A 20,648-nucleotide genomic window follows, 5' to 3' on the forward strand; every position below is an offset into this window, starting at 1 on the left:
GTCTGGGTTGGATCAAATTAAAGGAGCTTTACAGTTAGGTATGGCTATGTTTATTTCCATGCATGTTGGTTTATATAATGTGCAGTAAGTGTGAAGATGACACCTGTGTTTCTTTGATGTTTTACTGTATTCAGGGCTGGAAAATTTAAATTAAAGAAAAAAGTTCACTTGCTGTTTTCATCAATTGCTTACAATTTGGTTTGGGGTCATGATTTTTCTTTTAACACTTTTAATTAAGTTGGACTATTTAAATAGGGAAAATGGCTTTAGAAATAGTGTCAGAATTTGTTGTGGTGTGGATACAGAAATGCTTTGGAATAATAGTTTGGGAAGAAATTATCTACATGCATTTTCCGTCTGTGACTATACCAAGGCAAAACTTCTGAGGAACACTTGAAGGGGGGATTTGTAAATGAATACAGTTCTGGCAAGATGACCTGTTTGTGGGGAAGTCGCAGTAAGAGCAAAGTAAGAGTTCTGAGCCCTAATGAGAAGCACACAAGTGTCTCTCAGGAAAGCTCCGCTCCCTATATATGAGCCTGACTGAAAGAATATTGAAGTAATTAGATAGCTCATCTCTTTATGATGTTAATAAGAACTTATTTCAAGTGGCTGGGGAAAATAACTAGCGTTTCCTTCTGTCTCCCAGGCATGGTTGATATAGCACGACAAACTGTGGAATTCCTCTACGAGGAAAATGGTGGCATCCCAAGAGACCTCTACCTTCCTACTATTGAGGATATCAAAGATGAAGCAAACAAATTTACAATTGATAAAGTACGAAAAGGTAAGGTCAGCAAGAAGTATCTTGAGGGGAAAATAAAAGCAAAGGGGCTCTGGTACTTGGGATCTACTGCATAAATTGTCAATCTGAGGAAAATGCTGTTCCTGAAAAATTGCTGTTGTCCCTTTCTGACCAGGTCTCACAGTAGTGACTCGCTCTCCTGACAGTAACAACGTTACCAGTAGTGCTGTTGGAACAGCTTTGCCCAAGTTTGCTATTCGTGGGATGCTGAAGACATTTGGTCTTCACGGTGTTGTTCTGGATGTTGATTCTGTAAGTAAAGATAGACTGGGAGGGCTTTTAACGTATCAGCATCGCACATCTGTCAGCAAATATAATTAAATGTACTAAACTGATCAGAATGCTGATTTGGTGCTCTTTTTTGAAGGAAAAAAATACTGTCATTACTGTGATTATTGACAGAGTTGGTTTTGGTGTTCCAGGTAAATGAATTGGTACAAGTAGAGACATACCTCAGAAGTGAAGGGGTTCTGGTAAGATACTGGTATCCTATCGACATGTTAGAAAGGCCACCTGCTGGTTATCGGAGGACTGCAACGAATGGATTGGTTACCCTGGATAATACCAATATCCAAATTCACAGGTAAAAAAAAAAAAAAGAAATGGGGTTAGAAGGCGTTTGTATTCTCTGACTCATTCTATAGCATTTCCTACAGTACAGTTACCTACCGCAACCTCGTTCTGAGCATTAGTAAACTTCTGAATCTTATTGTAGTTGTTGGATTAAAGCTGACGAAGATTTGGGTTTTAATGGGTAGTGGGGGTTTGCTTTTTTTGTAATAAAGGAAATTGGTTCTAATTGTCTTGTTGGAAGGATTTTATGTAGTCACGTGGAAGTGTTTTTATACACGCTGGTCTAACACGTACCTTCCTTGAAGCTTGGGTTTCTGTTACCATCAGTTGGTTGCTATCTAAAAGCTCAAGAACTCTTGAGTGACTTTGTGGGGAGTTGGCTTCTAATTGAGGTGCCTTTTATTTGGCATCGGAATTAGATGGGCTGAGTGCTATCTTAAGTGAATAAGAAAGATTTGGCCCTACTTGAACCTTCGAAATAATTAGATATATGTGTTTGGATTCAGGGGCAGGTTGCTGGATATGGCTTATTTTAAGTGCAGTGAGGCAATTGTATGTTTTGATGTCTGTTTTTCTAGAGAGCTCTTGCGAAGTGAAGCTTCTCTGGCCAAGCTCTACTGCCGCATGGCTCTCCTCAATATTTTTGCCCCCAAATCTCCACATATGTTTACTCGGCTGTTTCATATTCCTGCTATCCGTGATATCACTCTGGAGCACCTGCAGTTGCTGTCCAACCAACTCCTTGCACCACCTCTTCCTGGTAAGCACTAATTTTTATCACAGCTCTTTTTTTTTTGGTACAGTAGTTTTCTGGGGACAACCACTAATTTTTATCACAGCTCTTTTTTTTTTTTTGGTACAGTAGTTTTCTGGGGACAAAAAAACCCAAATTAATTTGGCACTTATTGATCAATTATTGAATAATGATGGTATATTTTTAGCAAAAAAACCTCTCAATGGACTCCTGACTTCGGTGATGGGGTACTAAATTGAAATTCTTGCTAATGATCTAATTAAAAGTGTTCAAGAGAGTTCAGAGTCCTTCCTAAGATTCCATTCAGTATGCTTCTGTCCCTTTGTCATTGGTGGTCTTCTGTTTACTGGGGGCGGGGGGAGTACGCCTATGGGACACTTGTAAGGAATTGAGATTGTTTTATAGTTCAAATCCAGGGTAGTAAAACTAAATGCCAGTTGGGTTTCACAGTTTTCAAAATTCAACTCTTCTTCATTTCACAAAGTGGTTTGTCCTTTTCCTACTGGAATCACAGATCTGGTTAGAGAATGTATGTGCTGAATCATGGAAAAGAATCTTTGGCTAATTCAAGTGAGTGTTAACAAAGACTATTATCGTGACAAAGCTATTCTGCATGCAAAGAAATGTGTGTAACATGGCTGGAGCATAAGGAGGAATTAGGAAGTGCTAAATATAGGCTATTAATAATTGAAAGTAATTATTTACCACTGGAAAGAGTCCTGTTCTCTCCTCCAATTACTTTGAAACTTGGCTACCTCTAACAGATGCCGCATTGTAAAAGATCCTCTTGCAGAGTACAGCACTACTTTGCATGGCTTTGAGAATAATTTTACAAGCTTTTATTCAGTTTTTCCTCTTTAAAATATGTCTAATTCAAGTTCTGCTAATACATACAGTTTCCAAAGTGGCATTTTGGTGAATCTCCCACTCCTTTGTGCACTGCACTTGTTTTTTCTTTGACTTCTCCCATTAGCTCCGGAATGACAGCCATGGGTTATGGGGGCTTGTGACCCTCTTGGGGCCACCCAAAAGCTGTCTTGTTCATATATGGGGAAAGCTTGAGAACAGATAAAGCCGCTTTCACCTCATCTAGAACGAGTGGCGAGGAGAGCGCTTCTGGTCACTTGTCCTCATTGTACTGATGCAGTAAATTGGGATATGGCTGCCTTCATACATGGGACAGAAGGAGGCGGCTGTGAACGCACAGCTCAGTGTATGTCTGGCAGACCTCCCGAAGGGTTGGCTTAAGGCAGGTGAAGAACACAGCTGGCATTTAGAGGGCCATCCCATCTGCAACCAACTATGTCAGGGGTGCAAGTCTAGACTTGGGTGGATCCTTTCTACTGCTGACCTTTGGGAGGAGTTTTGCACTTGCTCCGGAGTGAAAACAGGCTTGTAATCTTCCAGGCATTTGAAAACTTCTCTTTCCACTGTCTGTTTTATAGGCTACATGAACATGTTGAAGCAATCTCCAAATTTGTCATATCTTACTTATTATTACAGATGGAACAATCAGTTCAAGTTCTATTCTTTTGGCCCAGTCCCTGCAACACTGTGTCCATTCCCAGAACTGTGCTGCCACAGACCTTTTCTACCAGGGCAATTCACAAGCCATCAGAGAGTGGCTTACTGTTGCCATTACTCGGACGCTGCATCAAGGAGAGGAGAGTCTGTTAGACCTCACTAAACAGATCTGCTCCTTTTTGCAGGTAAAATATTTAGTCATGTTTTACGAGCAGTGTTGTCTTCCTTTCTAAGGAGCCCTCGCTTTATGTGTGATTCTAACTTCCACAATACTGTCCCTCACACTGAATTGTTTCTCTGGATGGATTGTATTCCTATTCTGATCATAGTGGGCATGCTGAAAACACAGGCAATAGCAGTACTCCGAATCACATTAAAATGAAGTGGCCTCACACTATGTCATTATTGACAATGCTATATTTTATTTGAAAAAAGGAGAGGGAGGTGCTTTGCTGCTGCTGCTTGGGGGCTTTCACTATGAAATGTTATGTTACAGACGGCACCAGAACAGTTTCCTAATGAAGAATTCCCAATTTCAGAATCCAAAGTCAATATGGATGTTAATTTTCCCGGGGCTGCATTTGTAATTGTGTCCTGTAAGGAAAGTCAGTCTGGATTCCGCAAAGAGTGAGTAATTGGGGAACCAAGAGTAGAAAATGTTAAAGATGTGCTGCTGAGCCTCTGTGAACCCAGAGTTGCTCATTTTTTTTTTTTTTTTACATTTTTATCTTCTCAGAGACTCATTTTCTGGGTGGTGGGATAAATACCACAGAGTGTTTCATCTTTCTGTGATTGGGTTGGGATTTTTAGTAACAAGTTACAGTCTAACCGAACTGTTCTTGGTCTTTTCTTAGTTCATCCCTGTATAAAGCTCCTTGGGCTCGAGTGCTTGTCTATGGGCTCGGGCACAAAGTTAAAAGGAATGGTCAGTTAAACCTAATTGAAGCAGTGTGCTACCCTCGAGATGCCTCTCCGACCAACACAGGCCTAACGCCTCCCCCAACAACCAATCAGTACCCTTCAGTGATCACCCCTACGGACAAGGTCCACATCAAACTAGGTAAAAAAAACCCTAAAAAAACCAAAACCCAACCTTTTTAACTTATTCTCAAAGTGAGACAAGCATCATCACTGCCCATGTAACACCTTCCTATATTGTCACCAGTCCTACCGTTGGTTATGACAGTAGTTTTGTACAAGGTATCAGGAAATGTGTCCTAGCAAAAATACTCAATCATTCTTAACCAAGAAAGCATGGTCTCATAAATGTTGGAAGCCATCTGACTCTGGTTTGGTTAGTTCTGTTAAATCTGTCAGGATCTGCTTTTTTGTCTGACTTCTGTGTTCTAGGACTTCACAAAGCAATGGTTTTGAATATTTCTGCAGTGTTCAAGTTGGTGCTATTGCTATTTGAGATGCTGTGTTTTAGATGGACATCAATTTTTCGTTTTTTGCTTTTGTGGGTGATTGCAGAGCCCTTTAATACACAGTAATATATAAGCAGTATAGCAATGCATAGGTCATCCCAGCTTCTCAAGCAAGAACAATCATTAATATTCTTTTTACTCTTCCAGCCTAAGGGAGAGACAGTGTGATTTATTTAGAGCAGTGAAGGTGACTGAGTGCAGTAAACTCTTCAAACTTTCCGTTGGAGGTCCTTAAGTTTGTTTGCTGAACTACAGCATCTCTCATGTTTCTCAATACTGATCAGACACATCATACTACAAATAAATGGTTTTGTGAAAGTCCTATATGTGTTCAGATATGTACAGGCTAAAAATAGTTCCATTTTGTATGTCATGTAAACAAAATGTTATCTGTATGTTTATAATTATAGATTATATCGACTTCTCATTATAGATAAACATTCCTGTTTGTTTATCACAGGCACTTAATAGAGAAAGTTCTCACTTAACATAAATTTAGCCTCAAAAAAGTCCTAAAAGATGTGTTACTGCTTTTACTTTACAAATGCCTCGAGTGATGATAAGTATTTTCTTTGACCTTTTGGATTAGGAGTATCTCCTCCTCCTGGAGCTGTGTTGGTCTTGCATTCTCTTCCCCTTGAATTCCCCCTGGCAATGGCATTCACAGAACAGCTATTAACATGGAAATTGGAAGATGGGGATGGCAAATCAGAAGACGAACTGGATACTATTCCTGCTTCAGTTCTCTTGCAAGTAGTGGAATTTTTAGGTGAGAATGCAGTATTTGCTTAGTAATGAGCATTGATAGTGTGCTGGCTCAGATGGAGAGTTGGGGGGGGGGAAGAAAAATTGCAAAGTATTGTCGAGTTCTTCCATTATACTGAAGTTTTCTTCAAACTCCAGAAATTTTCTGTTGATAGGCACTTCTTGGGATAGCCTTCCTGTCTTTCCTACTGCTGACGTACAGCCATTGAAACAGCCTTTTCTTGTGCTTTTTTTAATGTTACTGTCACAGCTCGTGTTATAAAGCTACTAACAGTGAAATACTGCTGACTCCCATGTCTTCCACACACAGGGAACTTCCTCTGGACAACTGACATGGCAGCATGTGTGAAGGAACTAATATTTCATCTCTTGGCTGAGTTGCTTCGCAAAATTCACAATCTAGAGCAGAAAAAAAATCCAGCAGGATTGTCATCTTCTATTGCCCTTCAGCTAAATCCCTGCCTAGCTATGCTTATGGCCCTGCAGTCAGAACTTCACAAGTTGTACGATGAAGAAACACAAAACTGGGTATCTGGAAATGCATGCGGTGGTTCTGGTGTTGGAGTGGCTGACCAAGGAAGATTTTCAACGTACTTTCATGCTCTGATGGAAGTTTGCCTTGCTGTGGCAGAAGTAACCTTACCTATCAATATGAGTGTAACAGCTAATGTGATGTCTTCAACAAGCGCCCCAAATCTTAGTGACTCTTCCTCCTCATCTTCATCTTCTCCAGGACAGACACCACAGAGTCCAAGCTTGCTGTCAAAGAGGAAAAAAGTCAAAATGAAGCGGGAAAAGACATCATCTTCAGGCAAACGGTCTTCAGCCAGAGCAGCTGAAACAGATGCTGCAATCCTCAGTATAGGAGGAAGCAAACCTGAGGATATGTTATGGTTTCATAGAGCACTGACTCTGCTTATAATTCTCAGACACCTAACTAAAAAGGATCCGCAAGGACTGGGTGTGACAAATGACGCTGTAGCAGATGCCTGTCAAGCACTGGTAGGTCCCACAGCTCATAGCCGCTTGCTTGTCATTTCTGGAATACCAACTCACTTGGAGGAGGGCACTGTCAGAAGTGCAATCAGAAAGGCATGTAACGCGCATGGTGGAGTTTTCAAAGATGAGATCTACATCCCTTTGCAGGAAGAGGATCCCAAAAAAATCAAGGACAAAGCGGAAGGAGGAGAATGCAGAACTGAACTGGAAAAACCAACCGTTTCGAGTAGTGCAGACAGTTTGGATATCAGCAGCTCTAGCAGTGTCACACCCGCCATGAGCGTTAGCGCTTCAGCATCTACAAGCCAGGCTTCCCTCTGCAGCTCGCAGGGAATATCTCGGACCGTTAGTGATATCTCAGTTGACCAGTTTCAAGCTGGACTGGAACTGGCCATCCCACCAGGATTGCTAGAACCACATGTTGTTTCCAGCCAGGAGAGTTTGGATCTTTCACACTGCAGTACTGGAAGCCTCGGCAGCCTTGGCAGCCTTGGGGAACCACTTGACAACGTAGAAACAGCGTCTGTGTCGGATGTTGGATCAATGTACACAGTCACATCTCTGGACAACCAGCCGCTTCTGTCACGGCCAATCAAAGGGTTTGCTGTAGTGGAGGTAATAGCCTTCAAGCAGGGTCAGTTGCCTTTTGGGTCAGTTTTTTCTGAGAGAATGAGATCCAGTAACTTTTTTTTTAACCTCTGGCTTTGAGAAATACTGTAATTTGTATGGTTTGTGTGTAACACCGAGATCTGACTGTTAAGGACAAAGTGTGCTGTATGCTTCCTTCTGTAAAGATTCTTCTGCTTGACTGAGGCCACAACTCAAATGATGGAGAGTGAAAGGTACTGTTAGTGAGGTGTAGCTCAGCATAGGTCATGGGTGCAGAATAAACACGTGTCGGTGTGCATGGAGATGAAGGAGACTGGGAGTTCTCAGCTTGGACAGGATGGCTGAGGAATGCAGAACTTTATTCTCTGTTGACTTTATCATTCACAGCCTTACAAGCGTTCGCTGTCTCTCACAGGGCAGAGTGGGCCTAGTAGTAGAGTTCTCAAGTAGAAATTTTAAAACAGATGGAAGTACTCTTGGCGTGTTCCAAGTTGTAGAGCTCATTGCCGCAAGGTGTTGCAGAAGCCAAGAGTATAAATGAATTAATAAGGGATTAAGTTCATGGAGGATGTGCAAATTGGTAGCTATTAAGCACAGCAGTCAATGCAGCCTTCAACTGAGGAAATGTTTAAGCCACTTATTCTGGAGGCTGAGAAAATATGTAAAGGAAAAGATCTATCCGTTTCCTCTTTTATGTAACTTTCTTCAAAGATTTGCTACTCGCCACTGCTGGAGATTAAATTAGAGATAGGTGGCCCTTTGGTTTGACCCACAAGGCAATTATTTAATATTTAATGACTACATTTTTACATATTTTAAACCATCTACAGATTTCTCCACAAAGTTACTTTAGAAGAGATGGTTCCAAATTAATTTTTAAAAGCATTGTAGGTGATTGCCATTGATGCCAGGTTACTCGAGGTTTTCAGCTATGCCCAAGAACCCTTCCTCTCTGTTACACTAGCAGCAAGCTGCAGATTTATCAGAAGCTTGCAAAAGCACAGCATTTCTGCTAGCTTGTGAATTTAGAGAGACATTTTTCCATAGTTTGGGATTGTATCAGTTTCCCTTCCAGAAGAAAATCAGCTTATTCAGATAGAAAATCTTCAGTTGCTATTCTTAAACTGTTAATTGACGTGAAGACACCAGAGTTGAAATAAACCATAAAGTGTGTACAGAAAGCTGTCAGCGTATTCACACTGAAACCTACTCCCAAGTCTGTAGCTGCTCTGATGATGATGCGTGGCGGTTATTCTCGGAATCAAAGGAAGTTATTGTTCCTGTTCCCAATTTGTGTAGCTGAGACTTCAAGGCCTGTGCTAATTTAGATGTTTCTAATCGGTGAATTGAAGCAAGGACAGCAGAGTTGCAAACAATGAGAGGTTACCTATCTGGAACTTTCAACTTCTCATCTGATATTTCTAAGGGCTCTCTCCAGACTAAGAGATGGAATAGCTGACTCAGAGCTGTGCCTGATTATCTCGCAGCATGGTAATTTCAGTGGCCAGATGTTCTTAGAAAGGATGTTTTCTAAGCTGAACCTGAATTCTGGTGTCAAATTATTGATGTAGAAGAATGTTAGTGGAGATGCAATAGTGATTATCTACGTAGCTTAAGACCCAAATTCATACAATTCGAGGTTTATTTGTTTTGTCAGAATTCCTGTTAACTAATTTCATTATTTGTACAGATAAGGTCAAGAGCTAAAATAGAGAAAATCCGAGCCAGTCTGTTCAATAGTAGTGATCTCATTGGTTTGTCAAGTCTGGATGGTGAAGATGAACTGATGGAAATGTCAACTGAAGAGATTTTAACTGTTTCTACTGTAAATCAGAGTTTATTTGACACACAAGGGAGCCCAGCACTAGAAGATTATTTCAATGATAAGTCAATAAAAGGTATGTGGTTTTCATATTGGCAAATAACTTATCTGTGCATTTTTGGGGGACATACAGGGGTCAGATTCTTGCTGGTGTAAATTCATTATGACTCACTAATTGATTGGGTGACAATGAGGGGGAGCCAGGGAGTAACTTCAGAGCAAGCTTCCTCCCTCTCATCAGTTGGCCAGCAGCTATTTGCAATCTGAACATTGCTCAACTGATCTCACAGCTAATCAAACAGTTAAAAAACCAAAAAACAAAAAAACCACACACACACAGCTCCCCACTAACCCAAAAAACTACTGAATGAGTTGTTTAGTAACTTTTTTTTTTGAGAAAACACTGTAATAATTTACCACCGTTAGGCCCAGCTTAGTTTTAGAGTAGAAACTATGCAAGTAGAACAGCTATAGTAGTGTAGGTTCTCTAACAACATAAAAGCTATGCAGGCCCTCATATACCTGGCATGTACCAGAATCCTGAATCAAGGAACAGGGGAGCATAATACTTGGAGGCAGTTCAGCTGGCTGTTAGTTCAATTGATAGGTGTCAGCGTGCGCCTACACAACAGAATTTTTATCCTGGCATCATAAATATTCTACTTTTTCATTACCACTTCAGTCACTCAAATAATAATGACAGTGTGTGGCCAAAACAGGAGAAAGCACTCAATTCTCTGTCATAAATGGGGATATTTGAGTGCAAAAGGGCAGGTCTGCTAGTAGAATTTTTCTAAGTGATTTTTCTCTCTTGGAGCAAGTGGCATGTGATACAATATTTTAGCTGAATGCAAAACGTTTTTTCATGTTTCAAATTCTAAACAGTTGTCGTGGTATTTTGTATCGTATTGCATTTTTGGGGTTTTTTTTGATTAGGTGAGAAACTGGTCCCAGGTGCTCGGGAAGTCCTCACAGAAATATTTAAAAGCTGCATCCATTCTGAGCAAATGCTGAGCCTAACTCCAGCGAAACCCATTAAGGTTGGTGATATCTATCTCAGTAAAGAACAGATAAATTCTCAGACTCCTGGAAACCTTCTTCATGTGTTCTTCACAAACGTCCGCCCGCCGAAGAAGGTGCTAGAGGACCAGCTTACTCAGGTAGTGCTTTGAAAACTATTTTCAGCATCTTTCTGTGTAACCTGAAAGCATTGTGTAATTATTCACTTTCTATGTTGGAAGATTTTAAGGAAATACGGTGTGCCCAAGCCAAAATTCGACAAGAGCAAGTACAACAAGGCAGGCAAAGAACAGCATCCAGTGAAAGTTGTGAGCACCAAGCGCCCAGTTACTAAACCACCTACAAAGGAAAAGTCTATGCTCAATAGTGTCAGGTTGGTGTCTTCAGCTTTTTGACAGTCGTGAAACATTTGACTTCTCTTTAGTAACCCAGATTTTTATTCGCCCTCCCTCTGCATTTCCATGTACGGATTGGAAGAGGGAAATGCAACATTGAGGTTATAAAAGACCCTCAAGGAATGTTTTGGGTTCTTGAGCAGGTGAAAGAAATCTTTCACCCTAACGTTCACTTTGTCCCTTAGCCGAACAGCCTTAAGTGAGAAGAAACCTACCGTAAAGCCAAAATCTCCTGAGAAGAGCAAACCTGAAGAGAAGGACCCTGAAAAATCTCCCACAAAGAAGCAGGAAGGTAGTAGCTGTATACAATTTTCCTATAGTATTACATCGTAGAAAAGAAATTCTTTGTGTTGGCATGCTTACATGATGTCATGATGGATTTGGTTTGTCTCTGTTTTTAATGAGGCTAACTTGATTTTTTTTTAAATAGGATTTTTAAATGCTGCTTTTAGTTGTATATCTGTAAATCTGGACTCATCAATGTAAGTGGGAGCAAACCATGCTTGTGCAATTCGGGCAACGGTGTGTGTAGGCCATGTGAATACATTGGGGAGAGAAGTGACTTGCTAAGAGGTATAGTTTGAAGGGGTTTTTGTACAGTGGGGGGTTAGGATAGCATGGGCTTGAACTAGGTGGTTTTAACTAGCTGTTTCTCAGCTTATATAGGAAAATTATTAAGTTACAAGGGGAAAATGGGACAAAAGAGAATCTTCAGATGCCTCATAACCAGTCTATTCATGGAGGAGACAGCACAGCCATGCCACGGCAGGGATTAGTTCCAGGGTCTTGCTTAATATTTCTTTCTCCAGTCAGGTGGAAGAGTGAGTAGGCATGAGCTTGGACTCTGCTCTTCGCTGTAGGAAATGCCAGGTTAGCTCAGAAGAGGGGGATTTCAGCATTCAGCCAAGTATGGATCCTTGATACCTGGTTAGATACATTGGCAGAGCTATTCCAGAGGGCACCTGGGAGATTTGTGTCCTTGAGAGCAAAGAACGGGTGCTGTTCAGTGAAGGCCAGGCGGCTTGGATGGCACGATGCTTAGAACTACTTGAGAAATGAGCCGTGGTGGGATGAGTAGAACCAGGAGAAAGCTGGCAGGTACACCGACCATTTTCCTGTGTGGTGACTTTACAATAAGGCATTAACTGTTTGATGGTTGTGTCTTTGCTGTCAGTTCCTGAGGAGAAATACTTGACGCTGGATGGATTTCACAGATTTGTGGTTGACCGATCTAAACAGGACATCCGTAGCGTGTGGAGAGCTATTCTGTCCTGTGGATATGATCTACATTTTGAAAGGTGAAGTTTGCAAACCTTCTTGTAATGGTGATGCTGATTAGTTGTGCTCACTTTAAAAAAACTTGATCCCCCGTGTTCCTACTCCAAGTAGCTTTAACCAGCGTGTTAGTAACACACAAACTTCTATCCATGGCTGCAGGGCCTGTAGAGAAAACTGTTGGTTATTTTCTTAAAACATGCTTTAAAAAGAGCCGCTGTGCTGCCAGAATGCAGGTTCCTGACTTTTCTTGTATACAGCATGGCTAACAAAATCATATGCCTTGCTGTCCTTTATAGCTTCCAAACTGTCTCTTTATAGCTTTCCAAACTGCCAATTTATTGGCCTGATGAGAATTGTAGATCCATCTGGCTGTCCCTGGTTTCCGTCCACAACAGATTTCTATTCTGCGCACTGGGTAATTGTTTAAACTGGCAGCGTTGTTACTGGGTCAGTAGTAATGTAGAAGAGGGAACAGTTGCTTCCTTGTTAATATCATACAGGAAGAAAGTCCCTTAAGTAAATCCTCCTTATCTCCCTGTGTCAAGCCACAAGCTAATTGCCACATCTCCTTCTCTATATCCTCTTCAGAGTGTAAAGAAGATAGTGCAGTAAGTAAACTTAGTAGGCAGTTCCTTTTTTTCTTATTAAATAACAGTGAAGCAAGGTAGGTGATAAATCAGTTCTTATTCTCAAATTAGAATTTCTGTAATGGAACAGCTCTGCTTAAGAAAAGGGGAGAGAAGTAGAACAAGCTACCTGGTGTTGTGCGCAACACGCTCTTAGTAAGCTGTATTGCACTTAGGTTTCAACAGGTCTTACACCTTCTACATTTCAGGTGTGCCTGCATTGATGCAAGACATGCTCAGAAAGCGTCCCGGAAATGGACACTGGAAATGGATGTAGCCCTGGTCCAGTACATTAACAGGCTTTGTCGTCACCTTGCAATTACACCAGCACGACTCCATCCCCATGAAGTTTATTTGGATCCAGCTGATGCAGCAGATCCCAGAATTTCCTGTCTGTTGAGTACGTATAGATTGGTTTGCATAGAGGCTTTTTTCAGTGGAAGAGCTGGGTAGTGCTCCTGAACGACCTGGCTGTCACCCAGGTACTTGGGACATTCCTTTGGAGCTTGCAGATTGAAGCCCCTGTGAACAGAGGGGAATGCTGAGTCTAGGTCTTCTCTCTTTCTTTGGCTGTGCTTGGGCACCGTGGTGCCTTCGGCAGCATTGTTAAAAATGCACTGCAATTGTTCTCTGCTTTCCGAGCATATCTCCAAGCTCAGGCTGGAGCAGGAAGATACCTGGTGAGTTTAGCTTCTGGGGGAAGGAAGGCTGGACTTCAATGCTGGACCTAGGCAGGCTTGAGTCACCTAAATACTGGTCTAAGCACTAGGTTCCTTTAAGGGGGTCTCCAGAGAGTGCACATTCAGTGATGATGCAAGATGCTGGACTCGGACACCCAGAGGCTGGAGATCCAGGAAGGAACACACAGATCATGGCTGTTCTTGCATCTCCAGCCCTCTTGTTGATGAGCAAGGATTGGGAGGGGTTGCTTTAGAAGGAGGCTTGTGTGGCTCCCAGGCTGAATCTGCTGGGCAGATGGACTTTGCAGTAGGTAGGGAATCCCTTTATCTCTCTGACTGCATGTTTCCCGCCTCAGATGTTCCCATTGAAAGCCTACGCCTGCGGTTTGCACTGCTTCAGTCTCTCAATACAACGTTGGAGACGTTCTTCTTACCGTTGGTGGAGCTTCGGCAGACCGAGATGTACGCTAACAGCATTGCTGCGTTACTGCAAGAGGCCAAAGGTCAGTTTGGCGGGGAACACGGTTGTTGCCTGCCAGGGTGCTCTAGGCACCACATGGAATCTCTTAGTATATTTTGCAGAAGATTTTAATGCGAGTATTCCTGTGACAGAAAGGAAAACATGGAGGGGAGAGGGAAAGCGAGGTAGTGAGTGGTTTCGGTATGCTAACAAAGGCTTATTGGCTTCTTTCTCGGCCCGATAAGCTGGCGCGCAGTCTGTCTGAGGTGACAGCCAAAAAAAGGCAGTAACCCAAGGGCACTTCTCAGTGTGGGAGGTTTTTTTCTTTGTCTTGGTTTGGTTTTTTTAAAGGCAAGGGGGGGTTATTCTTGCAAGTAGTTAATAGACCCTGTGCACCTTCCTTGACCATGGAGGGAGTTGGCCCATCTCTTCTGTCTGTGGGTGGCCTTCAAATGTGGCTTTATCTTCTTGGGGTTATCCGTAAACGGAAATTGTTACTCAACAGGCAGCAGATCAGGTGAAAGTCCCAGGACCTGCTGGCATCCTCATTGTCACTGAAGCTGTAGAATTAGAGAGATCAAGAAAACCCTGATCGTGCAACAGCATTTGAAGTAGTTTTTACAAACCTTCATTAGACAACAAACAAAACCAAGATTTAGGTCATTACATTTCCCAAACTTGTTTTCTTCTGAAGACGTAGAATTCACCAAAGGTGCCAGTGTGTGTAAGCAGGCTTTTATTGGCCCAGCTAGGAAAAAAACTTGTAAGCCCAGTATGGGAAAGTGAGGACTGTTCAGAGATTTGCCTTTACAGAGCCCGTATTTATGGTGCAAAGTGACAGCCCTATTTTTTTATCGTGTTTTCTTGCTTCTAGCATTACTGTCAAAACATCTTTGATTTCTGAAAGCTACTTGGCAAAGTGTTTCTGATTCACAGAGATTCTGGTGGAGCTGCTAGGATCTATTTATATAATATTAGAATTCTGTTCATCAGTGTTCTAACCCAATGAGCTGCTTCCAGTAAACATCAGTAACAAATACTAACAAAAAAATAAAAATTGACGAGGTGGATCAGCCATGTCTTACCTAATGAAGATGAAATTATTAGTCTACTGTTGTCCATTAGAGAATCTCAGAACATAAGGTTGTAAAGGGATAGATAACTGAAATGTGTTTCTTTCTGTAGGCTTGATCTTCTATGACACAAAGGTGACTGTAATGAACAGAGTGCTGAATGCCACTGTCCAAAGAACTGCTGATCATGCGGCCCCAGAGATCACCCTGGATCCCTTGGAAATAGTTGGAGGTATGGGAAACACTTACCCTTTCCAAAATTCATTTTAATCTATTGCAACAAGTCAGATCTGATTTAACAAAGCTCGGATGCATATTAACGCAAAATACTCTGAGTATGGGGATTTTATTTTTTTTTTTTTCTTTTGTTTTTAAATAGGGGAGATCCGTTCTTCAGAAAATTCCTATTTCTGTCAGGCAGCGAGACAGCTGGCCTGCGTGCCGTCCTCGCAGCTCTGCGTTAAACTTGCCAGCGGCGGAGACCCTACGTATGCTTTCAACATTCGGTTCACAGGGGAAGAGGTTCACGGAACAAGTAAGTCGGGATTACAGAGTTACCGGCGCGGGTGACATCAGGTACAGTCGTGAGAGCTTCTGCCAGGTAGAATCCCAAGTCTTCACCGGAACGTGGCTCATGCTGACTTTAAGGAGCAGCGTTACCTGTGTGGTGTTTGTAGTCCTGCAGATGGAAAAGAACGATGCTTCCAAGAATGAAGCAAGCCAGATGGTTAATTTTCATATTTTTGCTAATACAGCTGGAGGTCTGAGTGCCTGGGCGTGCGACTTCGCTAACTAGAGCAAGCAAATAAAGTAATCGGCGGTGTGAAGCCCGGGGAGAGCACTTTGTAGGAAAGTCTCTTCAGGCTGTTTTGGTGCTGGGCCATGGTAAACCCAAAGTGCTGATAACCAAGATTTATTTTATTTATTTTTTTTTTTAAGTACTCCCTTGTTCGCAATGAGCTGGGTAATGCTCCTGTGGTTTTTATTGTTAAAGTGGTGTCAGATCGGATAGCCCGTAGATCAGGAAACCATTACGTACCGGTATGGGATGCATGATCAAACATAGCTGTCCAGGAATATGCAAGCATTAACAGTTAAAAATGGTCCTGCCCAAGCGAGCTGGTTTTGAGGACTGTTTTCCACTTGACACCAGAAGTCTGAACTTCACCTTGTCCCAGCTCAGCTGACGAGATGCTGAGTGTGGTAAGGGGGTTTGGTGCTTTAAGAACTGTCCTTATTTTTTGCAGTAAATACTATTCAAATTGCATCTGGCTCATTTGTTCAGGAGACATACAGTGTTTCTTGTCATCATTTTAATAATTTTCCTGTGACTGGTTAAAAGGACGAACCTCAGAAAGGAATAGACATTGAAGTGCCCTGACCTCACCTAACCGGTGCAGAGACAAGCTCCTCACGACCCAGGGCTCCTGCTTTTCAACAGGAAGTGTTGAGCCATAATCTTACTTTATTAAACAAGATTTTTATGCCTTCTCTTGACACAATGTTAATTTGTGAGGTTTGTGTGGACGCCGTCCAGCCTCATTTGGATGTTGACTTCCTTTTGGGGTGCTGGCTCCCTTGGATGCTATGTGGGTTGCAGGTACTCCAGGAGGAGACTTGATTTAAACAAGAGCCGAGAAAATCTTGCTTTGCAGATCTGTTGAATAATTGATAGGGTACCAAGGCAAATACCAGCTGTGTGTCAAAGAAGAAAACTGATCGCCGCTATCTGAATGAATGCAGTCTCTGTGTGCTGGCTGTAAGAGGTCCTTTCTGGAGATTCGGGGGGGTATACGGAGTGAGAGAAGAAAAGCCCCAATGCACTTCTCACGTTGCCAACTAGTGTCATCTGTCAAACTGCGTAAGGGAAAAACCTTGGTGTGCACCTATTAGCTGAGCAAAGGGCTCCTTGACGCCTTCTCTCAAGGGGGGTTTTCTTCTGAAGGTCTGCGGTGGTGCCTGACAGTACCTATAGAGAGAGAGAAATGTTACGGCCACAGCTCAGCATCCTGAAGGTCTGTGGTGGTTCCTGACAGTACCTATAGAGAGAGAAATGTTACGGCCACAGCTCAGCATCTGGAACGCTTCCTGCTGCGTTGCCTCGCTGCTTTGAGCTGTGGAAATGCTGTGGTGTTGTGAAGGCAGCACCGTTCCTCTTCCCATCGAGTAACGAATTCCACTGGCAGGCCAACTGCTCTGACAAATGTTTGTGCTAGTCTTGCACGTAGAGTGCTGGAAGGCAAAGCAAAAAAAAAGCAGGAAGCAATTCAATTAATATTTTTTGCATGTAATTAAAGTATTTAAATGTGGACTTGCCCGTGAATGGGCAAGAAAGCCAAAAGGCTGGCATGGCTGGCATCTACCCCACCCTTGTTGAAGCCACGTGTCTCTGCGATCAGAGGTGAAGCGTGTAATCTAAGGCATGACACGTGATGTCAAGGAGAACGGCAAATTCTGGATTGAAAGGTAGCGGTATCGAGCCCCAGAGGGCACTGCGTTATCTCGCCCCTCTCTCTTTCAGGTGGATCTTTCCGTCACTTCCTTTGGCAAGTCTGTAAAGAGTTACAGAGCTCCTCGCTGTCCCTCCTCCTGTTGTGCCCAAGCTCTGCCGTCAATAAGAATAAGGTGCGGTACCTCCCTGCAAGGAACGAAGTTGCTTTTCTCTTTTTGAACGCGTGTGTTTGAACGGGAGTGGAACACGCTCAGTTAGCGCTACGGGGAGGAGCTGCAGCTCGGCAGCCCCCGTTAGCACACCTAACAGATAGGTCTCACGTGCCTGATAAAACTGAAAATGCCTCTTGATGAATCCCCTGGTGCGCTTCAAAGGGACCTACAGGTACTTGAAGAAGTAGCCGGGTAGTCAGAAGCACAAAGCGTAGCAGAATTAAGGCTCCCGGTCAACGTTCACTTCGAGTGAATCTGTTTCAGTTGTCTGGTGTGGAGATTGTCCAGCCCAAGCTAGTGAAGTCGCATTCTGCCGGTATTACTCCAGGAATGTCACCAGGAAAGTCGAGTCACGTTGCTAGTAGGGTGAGACGCTCCGTCCACGCTATTTAATGCACATTTAGTGTCCTCCTCCTGTTTTGGGCAGTAGATGCATTATAGAAACCAGATAAAGTTTGTGGCCCAAAGAATTGATACAAGAATGGACACGAGTTGCTCTTGGGGAGATTCCAATTGGACAAGGCCTCGGCTGGACAGGGTGCTGGGCCATCTTGGCTAGGCTGGGCTCTTGCCCAGAAAGGTTGGACCAGATGGTCTCTGAGGTCCCTTCCGACCTGGGATTCTAGGATTCTATGGATTTACAGTAGTTGAGGTATAGTTTTTTCCTAGGAGTATTCACAAGGTAGGAAAGCAGCTCATTTCCCACAGGACCAGCTACGTAGCAAACCTGGCTTTGCATATCCGGAGTGTATTTCAGAAAGAGCCCACAATTAAGATAGCGAACAGGTAACACAAATACAGAAAAGTCTTGAGAATGCTGATGAACAGGGCTCGTAAAAGCGGGGCTTGGTCATTAAATTATAAGGTAATGTGATCTAATGTCCCTGTACAGCATATACCGGCTCCATGCCGCGCTTGAGCAAATCCTTTTGTAGCCAACTGAACAGCATTCATCGTGGCCAAATGGGCGTTTGCACGAGGCTGGGAACTCGAGGAGCTGTGCGCATCAATGGTTAAAGACAGGTTTGTGTGCTCTATTCTGATTTGGTTTTTTTTTTCCTCCAGGGGAAGTACATTTTGACGCCTAGCCCTATCACCTACGCGGAGGAGCAGTTATTCCATTTCTTTGGGCAGCTCTTGGGTATTGCAATTCGAGCAGATGTTCCTCTGCCACTTGACCTCCTGCCCTCCTTCTGGAAGACCCTGGTAGGCGAGCCGCTGGATCCTGACGTTGATCTCCAGGAAGCTGACATCCTCACCTACAACTATGTCAAAAAATTTGAAAATGTAAGTAACTTCTTCTTTTTTTTCTCTCCTTTTTTTTCCCAGGATTTCCCCCATAAAGCGTTGTTCTTGTAGGAGCTGACTTTACTGCCTGCCCTACATGGCCGTGGTTGGCTTCCTTGTCTAGCAGATCTTTTTCATGTGTGAGCAGGGTCATGAAGTGTTTTGACTCATCTATGGGCGCAGGATTTTACATCCTGATGGCTTGGGAAAGCTGCTCAGTCTGCTCCGCTGCCAGGCACAGCGGAATTACGGCTTCCAAAACGTTTACTGCAACTTGGCAGTGCTAAACCAGGCAATAACCCACCAGAGCAGTAACTGGCTTCTGCTGTCCGTGGTGTCTCCAGACGATAGAATGAGTGCGCTTTGTACGTCGGGGCGATACCTTAAATGGGTCACAAGAGCAATGCCGTATGATGCGCTGGTCCTCAGATATCGCCTTTGTGTTTCGTGACAGATAAATGATGAGACAGAACTGGAAGCTCTGTGCGCAGAAATTGCTTCTCAGCATCTAGCAACGGAGAGCCCCGACTGTCCCAACAAGCCGTGCTGCAAATTCACCTACCTGACCATGACGGGGGAAGAAGTGGAGCTTTGTCCCAGAGGCAGGCACATTCCGGTGGGGTGAGTAACAGCCGCCTTGGCAGGACGTTGCGCTGGGTTACAAGGGAAAGAAGCATCTCTGGAATAATTGCCCAAGCACCGGGCTCTCCAGAGATGCTTTTGTAACAAGCTGGAGGCTGGATCCATCTGGGCAAGCTTTTGTTCATTGGCAGGAACGTGGAATTGCTACGGCTATTCGCTGCCTTGTGTTCCGTAAGAACCAGACAGCGGAGCGGTAGCAGCGCCGCTCAGCTGCTCCTGGCTTCGGTAAACACCCGCAGTTTGGGAGCAGTGGGCAAGCGTGAGAGAAGGGGAGGGAGCCGAGGAACGTGGAATTAAATTGGGAAGCATCGGAATGCAAATAGCTTAGTGCTCACTCTCGATTATGCAGCAGCAGGATCTCCCCATAAAACCCTTCTGCATGTAACCGCCTGGGGTAGGGCGAGAGGGCTCTTGAGCGCGCTCCTTTTTTGTCCGGAATCTCTGCCCTTGCAGGTGGGAGAACAAGGATGTGTACGCCACAGCCATCCGGAGCTTGAGGATGCGTGAGCTGCAGACTCCGGAGTGCATGACTGCGGTGCGTGCTGGACTGGGGTCCATCATTCCCCTGCAGCTTCTGACCACGCTGACCCCTCTGGAGATGGAGCTGAGGACGTGCGGGCTCCCCTACATTAACCTGGAGTTTCTCAAGGTGGGAGAACTGCAGCGGTTTCGGCCAAACGTGGGGGAGAGGCCCCTCCCGCGTGCGAGCTGTCGGGGAGAACCTTCTGCTCGTGGTGCAGGCTGGACCATCCCTGTGGAACACGGGCCTGTGCTTGCACGCCCTCCTTTGCCCCTAGGGAGGTCGCTTTGAGATTTCACTGGCTTCAGGAAATAGTAGGAGCGGGGCTTGTTCCAGAGGAGAATAACGAATTTACTTTTAAACATCAACTTTTAAATCTGTCTCCATTTTCTTGAGCTTTATTTAATACTTGCCACTTGCCTGAAAGAGCTGTTGCCCCTATTCTGAATTGCCAATAACTTCTGAAAATCTGACATGAATCTGTAACAGCAACTTCTGGTCCTAAATATTTTTATTTCATTACTGTAAGAACTAGGCCATCAGAAGAGCTGTTCTGTGTGCCCAAAGCTGTAGAATATTCTGAACGATGGGTGCTGGCGTTGGTTTCTGTTTGCCTGAAACAGCAGCAATGCTGACCTGCCCCGGTCCCACCCATTAGACAAAAAAAAAAAGTCCCATCGTGACCTGCGCTGCGGGGAGGCGCGATGGTGAGCCTGTTACGGCAG

General features: G+C 43.7%; 1 protein-coding gene across 1 annotated transcript in view; it reads left to right on the forward strand.

Annotated features, from left to right (window-relative positions):
- The window catches only part of HECTD4 (HECT domain E3 ubiquitin protein ligase 4), an 89,993-nt gene that overhangs the window by 66,124 nt on the left and 3,221 nt on the right, over positions 1 to 20,648 (forward strand). Inside the window, exons 52-74 of the mRNA XM_035891665.1 lie at positions 1 to 38; positions 650 to 787; positions 921 to 1,057; positions 1,228 to 1,388; positions 1,957 to 2,138; positions 3,636 to 3,841; positions 4,153 to 4,283; positions 4,511 to 4,716; positions 5,673 to 5,852; positions 6,159 to 7,462; positions 9,147 to 9,354; positions 10,215 to 10,438; positions 10,520 to 10,671; positions 10,879 to 10,985; positions 11,868 to 11,991; positions 12,807 to 12,997; positions 13,634 to 13,780; positions 14,923 to 15,042; positions 15,190 to 15,345; positions 17,332 to 17,435; positions 18,540 to 18,761; positions 19,216 to 19,382; positions 19,857 to 20,052. The exon at positions 1 to 38 is cut by the window's left edge and continues 80 nt beyond it. Coding sequence (XP_035747558.1) covers positions 1 to 38; positions 650 to 787; positions 921 to 1,057; positions 1,228 to 1,388; positions 1,957 to 2,138; positions 3,636 to 3,841; positions 4,153 to 4,283; positions 4,511 to 4,716; positions 5,673 to 5,852; positions 6,159 to 7,462; positions 9,147 to 9,354; positions 10,215 to 10,438; positions 10,520 to 10,671; positions 10,879 to 10,985; positions 11,868 to 11,991; positions 12,807 to 12,997; positions 13,634 to 13,780; positions 14,923 to 15,042; positions 15,190 to 15,345; positions 17,332 to 17,435; positions 18,540 to 18,761; positions 19,216 to 19,382; positions 19,857 to 20,052 — 4,801 coding nt within the window. The remainder of the gene's footprint in view (positions 39 to 649; positions 788 to 920; positions 1,058 to 1,227; positions 1,389 to 1,956; positions 2,139 to 3,635; positions 3,842 to 4,152; positions 4,284 to 4,510; positions 4,717 to 5,672; positions 5,853 to 6,158; positions 7,463 to 9,146; positions 9,355 to 10,214; positions 10,439 to 10,519; positions 10,672 to 10,878; positions 10,986 to 11,867; positions 11,992 to 12,806; positions 12,998 to 13,633; positions 13,781 to 14,922; positions 15,043 to 15,189; positions 15,346 to 17,331; positions 17,436 to 18,539; positions 18,762 to 19,215; positions 19,383 to 19,856; positions 20,053 to 20,648) is intronic.

The sequence above is a fragment of the Egretta garzetta genome, unplaced genomic scaffold, assembly GCF_000687185.1.
Source record: "Egretta garzetta isolate BGI_Z169 unplaced genomic scaffold, ASM68718v1 scaffold330, whole genome shotgun sequence".
In the NCBI taxonomy this organism is placed as follows: domain Eukaryota; kingdom Metazoa; phylum Chordata; class Aves; order Pelecaniformes; family Ardeidae; genus Egretta; species Egretta garzetta.